At 43.6% G+C, this 14974-nt stretch overlaps 1 protein-coding gene across 1 annotated transcript; it reads left to right on the top strand.

The window, feature by feature from the left end:
* The first annotated feature begins 8149 nt into the window (after nt 1–8149).
* On the top strand, nt 8150–9963 carry LOC125770061 (trypsin alpha-like). The gene is made up of 3 exons (XM_049439256.1): nt 8150–8376; nt 8445–8815; nt 8890–9963. The coding sequence occupies exons 1-3, from the start codon at nt 8346–8348 to the stop codon at nt 9496–9498; spliced, it is 1011 nt and encodes a 336-aa protein (XP_049295213.1). The 5' UTR covers nt 8150–8345; the 3' UTR covers nt 9499–9963.
* The last annotated feature ends 5011 nt before the right edge of the window (nt 9964–14974 follow it).

The following is a 14974-nucleotide window of genomic DNA, read 5'->3' on the forward strand; positions in this document are numbered from 1 at the left end:
AAATTCTAAACATTTGCCTTTTACCGATTTTTTACTCGGAAATTGATTACTGAGTATCAGTGCTTATCCGCTAGAAAAGGGGGAAAATTTATTACATTCCTATTATTCGATTTTTTCCGAATCCCTTTGGGGCTGATTTTTATTATTATTCCCTGTAACATTAACTTAATGCTAGCGAAAAAAAAAACAACCCCCGATTTCTTTCGAAATAAAAAACTCCCCACAGCCATATATACTCGTTATGAATGTTTAATACCATTTTAATCCATTGTAATCAAAAAAAACATCTTGCTAATGCATACAACTTTCTAAACAGCAATAACTGGTGGCTATATTACCCTGGTCCGGACCTGCTTTGTTTACCCCTTTTGCTTCGTGTTTCTCTATTCGAAGAAATTTTTAACACACAAAACCATCCCCCTTTCCGCTTATTTATGTTTAGCTTAAGGATATTTCGATGCTTTCACCAATACTTTCGGGGTTTTTTGATGTACAGGAACTTTGGAACCGCTTTGGGGCTTTGGGGGAATGAGGAAGGGGAAGATGGGGGTAAGGGGAAGCATTTTTATTCGCCTTTAGCCACTCATCACCCCCACCGCCACAAAACGTTCGATGATCAATGGCTCAATTTTCGTTCGCTCAAACAAAGCACACGTTTGCCTGGGAGCCATCCAAAAAATGTTTTTTTCTCTCCTGCCCAACCTGAACAACGGCCCTATTACACAGAAACTGCGTGCAAATCCCTTTTCTCAACAACACCGTAACCCTTCCCCGAGAGTGTGTGTTCTGGGACCTGGTGAACCTTCTTCACCATCCGAGAATGGGGTTCTCGTTACCATTTCTTTCAATTTCTGTATCTATTTATTTTTTGACAAATGGAAAAAGATATTTTCCTCATCAGGCACACAAACACCCATTCGCAACATTCGGCATTGACCAGCACCAGAATGCTGGGAAGATTCTTTCAGCAAGAAGCCGAAACTGCGTATAAAGCTTCGTTTTTTGTGTTCTTTGTGTAGCAAAAGCAAACAAGGGTTAAGGGTTCGAAGTAAGAAAACGGGGAAAAACTCTTGCTGGAAGCTAAAGTAAATACCTTTCATGTCATGTCCAGTTTTTCCATCCATTGATACGGTTTTTTTGCAAAAAAAGGGTTAAGGCTGAATAATCGGGGCATATCGGGCACACAGATGAACACCGGCCCCCTGTTGGAAATGACCAGAATGAAAAGAAAGGAGACGCCCGTAACGTGTTATCTGACGCACTGCTGGCAGGGATATGGTTTAGAGCCAGGTACAGTGATGGTCATAAAAATATGATTCACAAACCATGCAATGCTGGGAACTTTTTTGAAACTTCATCCTTTTAGGTGGCGTCTATCTCTCTCTCTCTCTCCTTGGCACTAACGATCTTACACAGGTCTGGCTTAAGATTTCTGGTTTACTAGACTTATTTTATCACGTAGCCGAATAGTCAGTCCTTGCTACGGGGGGACGGTCCGGATGGAATTTGAACCCGGTCCTGCCGTGTGGACCGTCGCCGTATATCAGCCCCTATCAAGGTGGCTTAATAGACCATATTGAAGGGATATAAAAGCTTAATAAGGTTTTTAAAATTTTATTTAACTTTTCAAGTACAAGTTAGAATATTGAGACCTTTTTTGGATTATTTCTAAGTTTTAGTGCAACATGTAGAAAGCCTTCAATGCGTTATTCTAAAAAACATTAAATCAAATTCATCTTAAAAACTCGTCAAATAAGGGGAATATTCCGTATCTACCTCTATATATACTCCACTTAAATGTTCAAGTACTGATCCCAACTTTCCCATCTATACTCGAAAACCCTGTCCTGTCCTGTTCGAAACAAATGAATATAATTGCCATCACTGTACCAAGAACCATCTTCTCCCGATCTATATCACACACTCATCCAGGGCTGTATCCTTCATCACTCTGCCAGCAAACACACACACCGAGTTCGACAGTTCCTCCCCCCAAGGTGGTACACCTTACTATTTCACCCTTTAAACCCTTCAATACAAAACGAAAGCGAAATATCATCAATCATAATTTTGATTTCAGCTCCGATTCTTCGCATCCTGCCGCTCATCACCGAACCCTGCTCGTCCCTGCCCTTCCATGTACGCCGCTTATTGTATAACTTCTGCCTTTCAACCGGAACAACAGCGATCATCATTCACTCGATTCGTGCAGATTTTATCTGCAGATAGGAATTCTATCCATCCCAAAATAAGAGGGTTTCCATTCCGGGCAACGTCCAGCCCTTGCGGTTCCGTTGGAGAATTTACATTTCTGACATGTTGGGCCAATTTCTTCTCCCTAACCCCGGGGGGACGGGGCCTGCATCTTGCCTTGTTGTTGGTTTTTCACCTCCTCAGTCACCCGGTGGTAAAAGTTCCTTCATCCGAAGCGGCAGTGTGTCCCCTTTCCTACCTGTTGTTGGTGTGTAGCGCCCGCGGGAAGATTGCAACAGAGCACCGAGCCAAAGGATCTGTGTTTTCCAATTCCACCCGTACCCCAGGAATGATATTCATTCGTTCTCCGGTAAGCCCGGGCAACGGTGTCTGACAAAGTACATCCAAGGGTGAATCTTCTTTGCATTTTTGCAACGCAAAACAAATCCGGCAACCTGTGCGCTGCGATGCCGGGGATGCAGCAGGGACTTATTTAAATTCACCGACTGTCGTTACGTTACGGTGCGGTGGCTTTGGTTCTGGCCCCGAGCGCGAAACCAGGGTTTACATGAATCGTCTTTAATTTCTTGATCCCGCTTTTGCTTTGCCGTGCTGGACGACCTGCAGAAGGGAAATGGGAATCCGAAAACGGTGGACGTGGTTGTTGAGTTATGCAAATCACTGCTGACATGATTCCCATTTTATCTAATTCTTTTCTGCTTCTTTCAGGATGGGCTTTTTTTCTTTATTACGAGTATTTTTCCCTTGCTGTAATATTGTCCGACCTTCTCGACCTATAACGGTTGCGAACATCGAAAAAAAGGGGTGCGAGTAATATGCCACGAGGTTGCGTGGACCGGTTGTCAACCGATAAATAATGCCAAACAGTCTTTCGTTAGTTGCCGAGCGGTGCGGGAAGGAAAAAGCGCCTACTACGCTTCAATCTGTCAACTCTCGTTCGTGCACTACGCGCGAAGTTAAAGTGACAGCTGTCAAGCGTTTTATTATTATTTTTTATGTCGGCCGAATTAAACATTTATGCGATGAAATAAAGGTTGAACATTGCACACTCTCAATAATTCTACGCTTCCTGTTTTAGCGGGAGGGACCAAACGCAGCAGAGTGATCTAATATCCTTGCATAATTAAATAACACAGCGTTAGCGAGTGGTCGAAAAATGGTCGATACCAAAATGTCCACCCTAAACCGTTGAAAGGACATTGGTTGTTAGTGACTAACTGATTAAAAAAAAAGTACAACCGGATTACGGACAAATAGAGGGTTAGGGACATTAAATAAATTAGTTGTTCAATTTGCTGCCCTGAGGTGCCTTGAAGTTCATAAAAAATGGCGCGATAGGCCAACGAGAAAGTGAGTGTTTTTGGATTAATTTCTCTATCTTCTTGGAGTCTTTTTGCAAGAACTAGTAAGGGTAGTAACTAACGACAACATTAATGGGTAAATTTATGGAAAAAAAGAATAATAGAAAACAAGTTTTAATTTAATTCTCCAACGTCATAATACTATGCATTTATTTCTTTGACACTAATTCTTGGATTCCTTGGATTTGTGCTTTGTTGTGAGTACCTGATAAAGATCTTTATACTTATGTTTCTTTTGCTTTTATTTCTTATGTTACCGTATGCTTGTGGGGTCATTGAGTTCCATAAAATAAAATAACGAATTAAGAGTAAATGCAGTTATATTTCTTGCATCGCCCAGATCTCTGAAACTTTGTTAGAACCGCAAAAACTAGTACCAAATGAAACGATAAAGCTTAATCGTGGTCATACATCCAAACATACCACCTGCAGAGTTGATGAAAAGTCCCATTAATGATGTGTAATTAAAAAGCAAAAACCGACATTACTTGCCACAGCAAAGTGTACCGGTGTTTGGTCACTCTATCGGTCACCAACAGAAAGCAAGCGACTTTCTCACAGCGTTGATCGTCAGTAGGATCAAAGCAAAACGTACCGTCGCACGGACTTCCAGTGGGGAAGGAAGTCAGTGTCAGGTGTTGACGCTTTCTTGGAAAGAGCAATAGAAAAAAAAACACAAGCAAGCAGAAGAAAATCTCGCTTCCTAGCAATATAAAGGTAAAATGCGTCCTATCATCAAAACCTCATTTATCGGTTGATTCAATTTCTTTTTCGCTCCAGTATTTGTTGAAAATTTTTAATGAGGCACCACGCAAACTTCATGCAATGGGTGAAATGGGAAAAGAGGAACCGGGGACCGGGACGCAAAAGAACGTCCAAGAAAACCTCAGGACGACGACGGTGTGGAAAATTTGAGGCAAACTCTTCAAATCATTCCAACCTGTCGGCTAAAAGTCCTAACAAGGACGGTAAAGTGAAACCTCAAACGGTCAAAGCGAAATGGGGCCGAAGAACCAAAACATTTGAAATACAGTTCCCAGGAGAGAAAGAGATTGTGGAATGGCAAAAGCAAAATGGCAAAAAAACAACTTTCCACAATAGTCCTCCGAAAACGGATCGGGAACTCGGGAACCAGTGAAGGGTGTGTTGGACGGGGGGAGGAATGGTAGAAGATTCTTCTGATCTTTTCATTTCCTGGCGATTCTTGTGCTTCTTCCGGTCTTCGAATTCATAATTGCACCATGGCCGGGACCTCGGACCACTGTCCGAGTCAAAAGCGACTTTCCTCCGCTCCCGTGGGGTGGGGTAGGGGCAAAAAAGAGTTTCTTCGCTTTCACGCTTTCGGTTCCCCGGTGCCGAAGACGGCTCATAAATAAATAATCTGAAACTGAATTCGCAATGAGGAAATTAAACTTATCATTAGCAGTTTCCGGGCACATTTTTCTACCGACCGCACATTAAGATGTGCATTTGTTTTCTTCGGCGGGAAAGATATTCCGTATTGGGAATTTTCACCGAAGCGTATTATTGAGCCAGTATTGTGAAGAATAATTATATCCAGTTATTCTAGTTTCTACCTTGCGTAACTGTCATTTGCTTGTGTTTTATTTTTAAAGTGTTTTTAAAGTAAAGACAAAAATCACACCCCAGACCGGTTCTGTATAAAGCTCGGATAAAATATGCTTCGTTTAGTACCATTTTTCATACACTTCTGGAAACAGTTGTTTAATGCCGGTCCCGATGGGCAAATGCCAAGCGTGCAATATCTTTAATACCCCCGCCCCAAATCTTACTGGAACCACCGTTCAGGTCCAGCTTTAATCTGGATTCCGTGTAGCGCGTGTGACACCTTGAAGATTTTCCACCCCGGGAAACTGGCCTTAACTGGCTGCCTAAAATAAAGGTGTGTTTGTATGTGCGTCATCGGTAACTTTCACCTTTAAGGTAGCGACTTAAAGTGTGAGTGAGAGGCTGATGAAGCGGAGAGGTTTTTATGGCTAGTCCTAAGCAAACTGGTTTCTGCCTTCTGGTGGAAGGAAATTGCTTACACTTCTTGTTTTTTATTGGTTTGACTTTTTCCCTTCTGCCTTTTTTTTCTTTCTTTCTGAGGCAGTATATGGGAAAAAGGACCTTTGGCCGTGTAAAGCAAGCTACACCACAGTGAGGACAAACAGCGAGGAACCAGATGCATATTCCAGGTTCTAACTATTGGGATGGTGTGTTCACGTCAAGGTAAAAGCAACCTTCCTGCTTTCTTCCTTTCCTTTCGACGACAACTGCATAACGGAACGACCACAAACTATAATCGTAGTTATTTGTCTTGCAATAGGTACAGTGAGCAGCAACAGCAGAGTAGACAAGCTTCCAGTTTTAGTTATTAGAATTTTTATTATTTTAAATATTTTTAAAGCATTTTTAAAGCATTTTTTTCGTCTTTTTTTTAATGGTTATTACTGGTTATTCTATATTCTAGAATCTCCTTCTGTCATGAATACAGTGGCGTACCGATTATCCGGGCACCTTTTCATCCGGCTGTTCCATTATCCGTGCAGCTCGGAAATGACAGTTCCGAAGGCGAATTGACATATTAACTGCAAACCGGTGATGACAAGAAATAAAAGCTTCAATAGGGAATTATATAATTTGCTCAAATTTAAAAAAAGAACAGATTTACTTTGCAAAGTGTAAATAAGAAATATTAACATTTAGCTTTAGAAAAAAAAAGTCTAATGGATAGCCACACTAAACACTAATATTTAGCAATAAAAAGAATTGTGCCTATAATCCGTGGTATTCGCTTATCCGGCTGGGGTCGAGTCCCGATGAGCACGGATATTCGGCGTTCCACTGTATGTGTAAAAAAACGAACTCCTCGTGATTGTCCCTGTATAAAGTTAGCAGCAGCTGCCTTGTGCACTTAAAATCACCACTTTCGCTTTACCAAAGCTTTACCAAAACAAAACCAAACCAAAAAAAAATGAAAGGGTTGGACAAAAGTATTCGAACCCATTTCCGAGCCATATCAATCATGCAACACACGCTTACAACGCGACGCTTCGCCCCGTACCCACACGCCTTGTTTAACCACGGTGGCAAACACACCGACCTCCGGAAAGGACTCCGGCTGACCAGATGGACAACCGAAACCGAGTGTATCCGATTTCAGCCAACACGGTCTGAAGGGACAGTACATCATCACGTCAAGTTTCAGTCTCAGCTGAAACGTGCTGAAAAAGGGGTCAACAATGTTGCACCCCAGCAAAAAGGACAAATGGGCAACAATCGTTCACCAACCCACATCCCCCCCAGAACCCGTTCGGCCAGCTCGAACGAGCCGCCGGTTTTACGTTTCAATTTGATTTTTCCTTTAAGGATCCGTCCACGTGCATGAGGTTTCGATGGTTCGAAAGATTGATGACGACGACTGATGGCTTTCGGTTGGAAAAGCAGCCTCTGCGTGTAACAGCGTTGATAGGATTATCCATAAGTTGTGTAAACACACCGAGAGTCCGATCCGGTTCGGTTAAACGATAGGCAATTTTCAACTTTCGAACCTATTTTAGCCACCATGGTTTGCAAAATTGTTCAAATATACTAAAAATAGCCCCTCTAGATATGGCAGCATTCACCTACCGTTCGCCGAGGAAAATCGTTTGTTTAGGGCATCACCTCCACTCAAAACGGCTTCTTCAGCATGGGTGGAAAATTTATGCTGGCACCCGTTGTCATCGTTCCCTCCGCAGAAAAACCGCTTGCTTTATTGCCTTTTTCTGGTGTGCGGCAGTATGCATGGAAACATTTGGATGATTACCTAGACTCGGTGGAAGCAACAAGAGGGATCTGTGCGAGCGTTGTTTATTGTTGACTTTCCGGTTTCCGTTTGCTTCTTCCCATTGCCCGTAGTAAGGGGTACCATGGTTTTGTTTTTTGTAGCTAAATTAAAAATCCTTTTTTCCGATAGCCGAATATAAACGGGGCTAAATCGGGCAAGCAACAGCGATTTTTTGATGATTGATGATGAATTTTAACACCGTTCGAATTCGATGCAGCTGGGGAAAAAAGGATAAAATAAACAAACCATAATACACAATATTCGGCACACACTTCACGCAAACACACCCATAATATGAGCGATGGAAAATGGTGAAAAGCTTTTGATTGATTCGTTGTTTGCTATTCATGACGATAAAATCAATATTCTCTATTCGTTGCCGTTGACATAAGTTGAATTGTTCTTGCTAGTGTTGTTGTAGTTCTGGTAATAATCACATTTTTATGAATTGTTTATGAAATGCAAATGTTTGAACAATTTCTAAAAATACACCTTTGTGAACAGAAATAATAAGAAAATTGTTTTAACTTAGTAATTCCAAAGTTTATTACATTAAAAAAATTGTCAGTAGCCTCTCAAAAACCGCACCGTTAAATCTGTGGTTTCTTAGTGATTAAAAGCATCATTTTGCATACCTCTAGGCGCGCACATCCAAGAAACGATCACCTTGTGATCGTGATACGGGGATTGCATAGCTTCTGGCGCTTTAATCAAAGCGTAACGAACTGCTAATGCCACACTAAGCTACCCTATCGCACCTACTCATTAACCTAACACGCTGCGACTGTTATCTACTGTTTGGTATCTTAAACCGGCAGCATTTACTTATCACACAGTATCGAAAGATACGGTCACCCGCCAGTACTGCCGGTAGTTGCAAAAACTTCCCCAACCAGAGTGCAGTCAGGCTTTGCAGCGGAAGAAACAGATCAACAACCATGCATTTGTCGGTATTGCTCTGTACCATAGGTGAGTCAGTGTTTACCTACGGCGGCGTGCATCAGCAACTCGTTAATCCGTTACAAACCCGGTTGCAGTTTTACAGATAGTTCCGGATGCTTTGGGACAATCGAATTTAACATTACCCCAACCGTTTAATGTATCGCTGGAAGTAAATCACACCCTGCCTAGCAATAGTTTACCGCCACTAGCAACGGTCGTGCCAGAATGGAAACCAATTCCACACTACCTGCATGCCCATTACGACCCGTCAGGAAAGGTGCTGTGGTTTCCACGCATCATTGGCGGAGCACTGGCAACGCCCGGTGAGTTCCCGGCAATGGTGTCACTGCAGCAGGTGCAAAACTCGGAACATGTTTGTGGCGGCACCCTTATCACGATGAGCCACGTGCTGACGGCAGCCCATTGCGTTACGGATATACGAGGTGTTACTCAACCTGCCAAACAGGTAACTGGGAATGTCTGGAGATCTTCAAGGTTTTGCCATCTTCCCACGCTAACGCAATGTTCCTCTTCCACAAGTTTCAAGTGATGGGTGATGACCTGTACATCCTGCAGCATATGGGCAGTACGACCCGTCAGGTACGGCGTGTCGCTTCGATCACCGTCCATCCGAAGTATGATTCGGCCATCTTCTCCAACGACATTGCGATCGTACGGGTAGTGTCGGAGTTCCGCAAGACGGATACATTTTTCCCGGGCAAACGCATCCAGAACGCGCCAACACTCGGTGACCGGTGTAGTCTAGCCGGATGGGGTGATACTGTTGAGCGGTCCAACACGATGAGTCCGAATCTGCAGCGCATCAACGTGGTTGTCAGTGACTTTGGGACGTGTAATGTCGTGTTCGGTCAGCAACTTACCAAGGGTATGCTGTGTGCGGAGGCACCCGGTCGGGACGCTTGCCAGGGTGATTCGGGTGGGGCGCTGCTGTGTGCTGGAGGACGTGTAGCGGGCATTGTAAGCTTCGGCAATGGGTGTGCCAAACCGAACGTACCGGGCGTATACGTGGACGTTGCGTACTACGAGAAATGGATCAATGGAGTGTTGAAAAATGGAGGCGAACGTTCGGTCGGGTATCTGGCGAGTATGATCATGTTTTACTGGGCTGTAAAGCACCTGTTGCGATAGTAGAGATAAGTTTTTGGTTGTGAAATCTAGAGGTCAGATGTATTGACGACTACTGAGGTATGAAAGTAACTCGAACAAATATAGTTTCAATGTGATAAACCTCACTCAAAAACACGAAGATACACGTGAGACTTCGTTGAAAAGAACCACTTATCGCTTTAATCCTTCGCCGTAGATAATCTCGATGGATAAACGACTTCCAGACAACACAACTCTCAACCGCCCCGGGGACCAGTTCAACAATAACTCTTACATCACACTACCGTTTACCGATACTGATCAGTTTTTTTTCTTCTTTCGAGGCACATCACGCGGGTCTATGAACTCCGTATGAGCGTTCGTTTTTTTCTCATTCATAACCCCCCATTTTCTTCGTGGCCAGGGCCACACCAAACCAAAGTTCAGTGAACGTCAAACTGTCGCACGACTTGACGCAATCGGCTTTTGGCGCTCCTCGATCTGGAGGCCCACCCCACCCAAAAACTAGGCCCCACACGTAAGCGCCGATCGGGCGCAAAAAGGCAGTCGAGATGTATCCCTCCCCACCCCAAAAAAAACGGGGGCCAGCATCATCGAGGTCTTTCGCTGGTTTGGCTTTAGTATTATTTCATCACATCTCCACCCCGAACCGGCCAGGGGTTGGCCATTCACCTTTGCGGCCCGAATGCAAATGGTGGCACTGGGTAGCAACATCTCATGCATCGCTTGGTACAGATTTCGAAATGTGTGCTTTCGATCGGGTTTTACCATGGACTGGCCGATCGTTCACCGTGCGCCGAGTGTTGAACCGATCTGTTGCTAAGGGAGTTTCGGATCGAATTGGTCCGGCAGCCGCGCCATCTGCAGCGCAGTGAACGATTTCCATAATCATGCTCACGGTGGCGAATTCCAAATGAACACTTGCCTTGCCACCGGAACTCGACTGCCCCGGGTGCAGATGTAAATGACCGCTGGTTACTGGGCCGCGCATGCATGCATGTACAGCATATCCATTAAACGGCCATTTTACCGCAGGTTCTAGCGGAGGGGAGGGGCGGGGTTGGTTCACCTCACCAAATTCAAACACCCGCCTGCCCGGTAATAATCGTAATGAATTTTAATAGCTTTCTATTAAAAGTGCAAAGCGTTGCGTGTGCTTCAAATAGGACCACCAGTTTCCGCTTTATGCTACAGCACCCGTTGTCACCTAATGAGCAAATTTAACGACCGCAACCTTCGCAACCCATCATCGGGAGTTAGGAGTGACCGTGTGAGAGGGTTTTTTTTTCCTCCTGTTTTAGTGTATTTCCCCCCTGAGAGGTTTTTAATTTAGAACAGAGACTATCAAAGCAAGTCTCTCGTGTGTGTGTGCGTGCCGTTGGGTCTCACCTGTCCTTTCCACCTTTCCACCAAGGAGGCAAGATTATTTATTGTAGCTGCACGTTAAAAACCACACCACACAACAGGCAACACTCCGTCGACCAGATCCAGTTGACGGTTGACAGCTTGATTTCAACTGCGGGCTGCGGGAAAATCCGTGGCCCGCTCCGTTGGAAAACGCATTTTCATTGTTATGACCACGCGGTCGTTTACGATTATGTGCGTGGCCGTGTTCCAGGGGAGGGTTTTTTTTTTCGGCGTACGGAACGCACACTCGTCCCCAGGACAGCTTTATGACCGCACCAGTCAAAACGCACCATATGTGTGCCCGGTCGGTGCATGGTAACACGGTGCACCACTTTTGGGCACTGGTCCAAACAGCTACAAACGCAACGCCCGAACCTGGACGCGCAATATTGGTAACTGGCAATGCAATTAGGCTTCGTTATATGGAAATGACGTTCCACCGGAACTTCTTCACGCATACCCGCGCGTGTTTGCGAGTGTTCCCGACACGCACATGCATGTTATGCTCATTCGGTTCCAGATCCAGTTGTTAGAATTTTTTGCTTTTGCAAAATTGCCTACAAAAGACGCACGCACTCGCTGTAAAGCTGGGGAACTAATCGGGGAGTAAATGAGTCACGAAATCGTTTAGAATAATTTAAACTAAATGAGTCACATAACAAGAAGGATATGCGAAACGTTTATGAGAAAAGGGTTTAGTAGTGAGGTTAATAATTATTCTTATATGAAGAAAAATATTCACCTGAGTTCGTCTGGAACGTATAGATTTCTTGAGAGTTCCAATATCAGCTTAATGACATGAACCATTACGTATTCTCCTAACGAACTTTGGACGAACTCGACTATCTTTAAGTCTAGCGAGAATTTATGAATAATTCTAGTCTAGTGAGATTTATGAGAAATAGGTTTAGCATTGAGGATAATAGTTATTCTTATATGAAGTTCGTCTGGAACGTATATGTTTCTTGAGAGTTCCAATATCAGCTTAATGACATGAACCGTTACGCATTCTCCTAACGAACTTTGGACGAACTCGACTATCTTTAAGTCTCAAAGTTGGAAGTAACCCCAAGAAATAGCTCCAAAGCCAAGAGTCTCACAAAAAAAAGTCATCCCTCCTTAATAGCCCTGTCATCTAACGTGTCAATTAGGTCGTCCTCATCATATTCTCACCACCATTGATGACTTCCAGTCTTTAAGTAAGACAACAACCACCAAATGGGTTCCACTGTCGCATTTTCGATACACAATTTTCCGCCACAAAATAATGACGGTTAATGCACGCGACAAAGCACTGGAAAACACCATTCGAAAGTTCAATCATAACGCGACGTCCAACCGATTCATCATCCGATCGTAGGATCGCTGCACTCACTAATGACGCCCGCAACACTGACGTCGTGCCGTAGTTTGACACCTTCCCAAAATGACCGAAAATGTCCCAGATGGCCTACATATTACTCTACATGTATATGGTGGTGGTTGTTCCCAATTGAGTAAATATGGCGACTTCCGGTCGCCAGAAATTCGGCGCCTGTCCAATGTCAACGGTTAGTGAGTGTTTTTTTTTTGTTTTTTTGCCAGGCCTTTTTGTACAAGACGCGCAGGGTTAAAGACAAAACAAAACATCTCAATCAACAACAAACTTCTCTTTCACATCTTTATTCTTGCTTTTTCTGTTTTGCTGCCTTTCGGGACGTTAAACTAACGACAATCAGGAAACTTCATCCAACGTGCTAGTGGCCGTACTGCGTGGGTTACGCGAGTGTTCATCATTAATCGGAAAGCCCTACAATTTCGACACCCTCAAACGAGCGGAAGAAATGAAGTCATCAGTGCCGAAGTTACGGGGTAGCAGCAACTAACTGTCATTAAAGTAGCGTTATCATAAATCATAATCCGCTGACAATCGTACACCAATCAGGCCCAGCTTTTGCTTCGGTGGGAAGCGTGTGAGGTGGCCATCCTTCGGGAATACTGTACCTCATGCCATGAAGTTGCTTATGATCACGATGATGATGATGATGATGATAGTAACCGTTCCTTCGTTTGGTGTGATATTATGTGAAAAAGTAAATTATAGTTGTCAACATCGGTTCCACCGCGGATGGCCCACCACTGATGATGATAATGGTGTCCGGATGTGTACACGTCTTTGCGCCATTTGAACTTCCACCGAAAAGGTTCATCAACACTCCAGCCACCAGCCATCCCCATTTGGCAAGGCAGTGCCGGGTGCTTTGTTGGATCAACCACCCATTAGCTGCCGGTTTTTCGATGTTTCGTGTCAGTAATTATTACTTTTTAATTAGTTCCTACTCATGACAGCTAGTCGTGTGGGGATTCGTCGCACTGTTTGTATCGATACCGGGGGCGGAACAAACATCGATAGTAGCTTGAGAGTAAATCACAGCCATCAGCTTACTTCTCTACCCACGATTACGAAGGAGGGATGGGGATAGGTAGTCTGATATCCCTTCTTGTTGGTGTCCTGCACCAAGAACAAGTGCGGTTGATAGACCCTTCTGTAGAAAGCACTCATCCATGGATTATTCTTGCCCCTTTTGTGCGAGACCATAAAACTTGTCCATTGTAGGCGGCATAAAAGTGCGGCTTCGGTGTAGAAATGGCTATCCGATCGACTAGCTTTTGTGCTGACTTTAGCTTCAACTGTAAGCTAAAAATCGATCCCCACACCGAGACGAAAGTGGCATGTCGTAAAATTCACTAAATCTAGATGCCAAACACTCAAACCTGATAGACAAAGGAGAAAGAGGGAGAGAGAAAAAACAACAACCCTATTCCGAACAATGAAGGAACGAGTTCGAAGCTCGTAAAAACTAAACTCGAAAAAGCCGTTTGGTAAAAAGCCATCAAAAACGAAACTCCTGCTTACATGCTACGCACTACGGTGTTACGGTGTTACACCCACATGAGAACCATGCCACAAACCATGGCCAGCTTGACGCCATTTCCGCTCGGAACAGGCTGTTTTCCCCCTCATGGGAGAAAACTACCGAAATGGAAAGGTAAAAGTTTTCAAGCTACGTTCCGAAAACTGTTTGATTATAACGCGCCTTTGGGTTTTTTTTCTTTTTGCCTTTTTGCGGACAGTATTATTAGTATCAACACGATCATCATCATCAACCAGCTCGTAATCATCGTCAGATCATCAACAAAACGGACTTCAGCACGTGAAATAATCGATACCTTCTTCGTTTCAACGATTCGATAATGACGGGTGGCAGCCGGAACGGAACGCAAGGAGAAGCTGAGACGAACAGAATGATGGTAGAACATGTTTCGATTCGAAAAGATTGAACCACGGACCTCATTAGGGTTTTGTACTGGTACATGAGCCCCAGACACCGGTCGGAGACGCCTTCCGTAATCCCTCAAGGCCACCATCTCCCTTAGAGGCATATCAAACGAAACGAAAGCCAACAAACAAACCCCAACACAAATAGTTTTATGGCCAGGCATTTGATGTCCAAACACATGGTTTGATTTCTTGAGTGGTGAAATCTTTACGTCGTCTCGTCGACGAGACTAAGGGATGAGATAAGCGCTGGACGAATGCGCTCGTTTGAAGTTAGAATGGTTCTTTACAGTTAACGGGCATCGTAAAGCAACATTTAATGGTTCGTATCGAAGTTTTGGTAATATTTTCGATACGAAAGATAAAGATTTTAATTATGAAGCTATTCTCATTAGATGTAGAAGCTAGTAAATGCTTGAAGAAATTGAGAAAAGCTCAATAAAAGGTTTTACAGAATAAAATTTTGTCCGCGCCAACAATACTCACTTTGGAGTTTATTGTGTATTTGTGAGTAATATTAAAGTTATATTAAAGTTCTAACAAAGACATCCCCGTGAAATAAGTATTGAGAACTGAATATTGGAGATGTCAATTGCTACAAATCTTAGGATAAATGTCAATTCTATAACGGAATAATATCGCATCTGAGGCTTTCTTAGGTGTTGACTTTTACATCTCTTCTGTCACATATTCCAAGTAATCCACAATTACTAACTTCTAAAACTAATTGCTCAATTTAATTACTTTCCAATTCATATAGGTACACGTGGC

Source organism: Anopheles funestus, chromosome 3RL (genome assembly GCF_943734845.2).
Source record: "Anopheles funestus chromosome 3RL, idAnoFuneDA-416_04, whole genome shotgun sequence".
NCBI classification, from domain to species: Eukaryota; Metazoa; Arthropoda; class Insecta; order Diptera; family Culicidae; genus Anopheles; species Anopheles funestus.